General features: G+C 49.5%; 1 protein-coding gene across 1 annotated transcript; it reads left to right on the top strand.

Annotated features, from left to right (window-relative positions):
• Positions 1-467: 467 nt before the first annotated feature.
• Positions 468-1,901, top strand: LOC146183610 (uncharacterized). Its single transcript, XM_084609162.1, has 2 exons — positions 468-573; positions 714-1,901. Exon 2 carries the CDS (start codon positions 736-738, stop codon positions 1,681-1,683), a length of 948 nt encoding a protein of 315 aa, XP_084465288.1. The 5' UTR covers positions 468-573; positions 714-735; the 3' UTR covers positions 1,684-1,901.
• Positions 1,902-2,135: the final 234 nt, after the last annotated feature.

Genomic DNA, 2,135 nt, shown 5'->3' with positions numbered 1-2,135 from the left:
GCCCTTATCATAAGGAAAAAACTTATGGAATCAGTTGTAAACAAGCTGTCTCTACTAGTGGCGTGTGAACATATTTGATAAAAACTGTTGTTAAGGCGGCTAAGGAGTATACATGCCAAGTGCGTTTAGTCTAATTTCCACACTGCAATGCTCCCAGCTTGTTTACTCCCAGTCATTACTTGCAGCAGACGCATCGATCCACAATGTTGTGTCAGCTCTGTCCTACGCAGGGAAAGCAGCGCGTGCATTCACAGCACGCAGCAATGACGTCGGTTTATAAACCCCTGGGATGAACTAAACGCGCTACAAACGATACTGTTTTCACCGAAGCTTATTCTGGCGATATGGTAAGTTCCCACGAATCATCATCTTATCTCAAAGTATGTGAATCACTTGCGATATCGTTAGCACGAGGACTCGGTCGATGGTAAACAAGAAGGAAGAAAACCGCAGATTTCAGTGCGCACTATAAATGTGATTGAATATTTCGGTGACAGATTCGTTGCTCGCTGCTCAGTGGCATCTGCTGACGCTATCTTCGAGATTTCTTAGTGCGGCCATTGAATCGCGAAGGTACGCTGCGTGTGAAGGCTGCGAACGGTGGAAATATTGGCGCTTTTTTTTGTGTGTTGTAGTACATATAGGAGTTGTGGCCTATTGTGTTTCGTCTAAGCTCTGTGATTCCGGGCTTATTTTGTTTACCCGTTTTTCAGGCCTTTCCCTGCAAGCCACGCTATGGCGGTTGCGAAACCCGGGCAGCCAAGCAACGCTGGTGGTCAAAAGCCAAACGAAGGAGGAGCTGGCGCGGATGCTGCCTTTATCGAGACAGAGACGCGTAGCAGTGGTGGTGAGCAAAGCGAGCCTGCTAACGGCGCAGAGCCCTGTGGCGAGGTGAAGAAGCCGGATCCCGACGAAAAGAGCGATGATAGTCACAACATGGAGCGAGGATGTTCTGGGAAAAGCCCTCGTATCCGCACCACCAGAACTGACGCGGCCGCCACCGCCGTCGATGACGACGCCAAGCCTTACCAAGAGGCTACCCGTGAAGGTACTGTAGCGAAAGATTGTGAAGGTGGAGCAGAGGCGCCTCTGCCAGCACCCGCAAACACCATTGGTGGTGCGAAAGGGCTACTGCAAAAGAGGCGTTTGCCGCCCTTGACCTTGCATCTAAAAGGCGACGTATGCTCCGACAGACATCTGGACAGCAGCGGCGCCGAAAGATCGTCAGAGAGCGTCGAACCGAGGCGAGAACGAAGCGTGAGCGGCCTTAACGACAACAATCCTTGTCCAGGAGAGCTGGGGCAACTAGACGCTGGCAGCAAGATAGCCACCGGCGGAAATGACGCTGGAAGCAGAATTCAGGGCCGTCATCAGTCACAGCCGGACGTTTCGCGTGGCGACAGTATTTACGAAAACGTCAGTGAAAGGCAGGGTGGCAACAGAAGCGGCCGCGTTTGTGAAGAAAGCGACGGAACCACCTCCGACGTTTCCTGGGAACCGCTTCTGGCATCGTTCGAGGACATCTTCGGGGATCCGGAAAACGGGATGCAGCAAGGCCTTCGTTCCCGCTGCGACAATTGGAAGCCTCGTTCAAAGCCCAGCTCCTTTCAGCCACCTTACTTCTTTGTAGGCGCAGCTATAGGCCTTGTCCTTGTTTGCATTTATCGCAGGTATTTGCGTTAGCTGTCGCAGCGCTGTTTAGTAGCTCGCAAGCCGAATATTTAGAACTTTCCTACGTACTCAAAAAAATTACAACATGCGTCAAGCGTATAAACGGCGTCGAAAACTAAACATTTCATACGTGGTTGTATTTTTAATGCTTAGATCCACCTAGGTTACTTCGACTGATTTTCATACATGTTTTTATCCTTTTCATTGCATTAAATTTTTTTCATACGTCACGCCTTCTCCTAACTGTTCGTTTCTTTTTCTTGTACTATGTTCTAGCCCATCATCGCGTACAATTGCATGCTTTGTTCTCTTTCTCGCGTTTAAACGGTAAAAGCGGTTAATGGGAAGCTGACATTACAATCAGTTGCTTTAGAAACTGAAATAACAAGCTGCTGCCTACTATGGTCGGGGCGAGAATTCGTGGAGGCTGTTCAGTTTCCATTTGTTCCAATTTGGTCACTGGC

The sequence above is a fragment of the Amblyomma maculatum genome, chromosome 7, assembly GCF_055883805.1.
Source record: "Amblyomma maculatum isolate TAMU_Amacu chromosome 7, ASM5588380v1, whole genome shotgun sequence".
Taxonomy (NCBI): domain Eukaryota; kingdom Metazoa; phylum Arthropoda; class Arachnida; order Ixodida; family Ixodidae; genus Amblyomma; species Amblyomma maculatum.
This window is presented reverse-complemented; position numbering and strand designations above follow the sequence as displayed.

Coding starts and splice junctions, on each gene's coding strand:
- LOC146183610 (XM_084609162.1), top strand. CDS start 736: ATGGCGGTTGCGAAACCCGGGCAGCCAAGCAACGCTGGTGGTCAAAAG.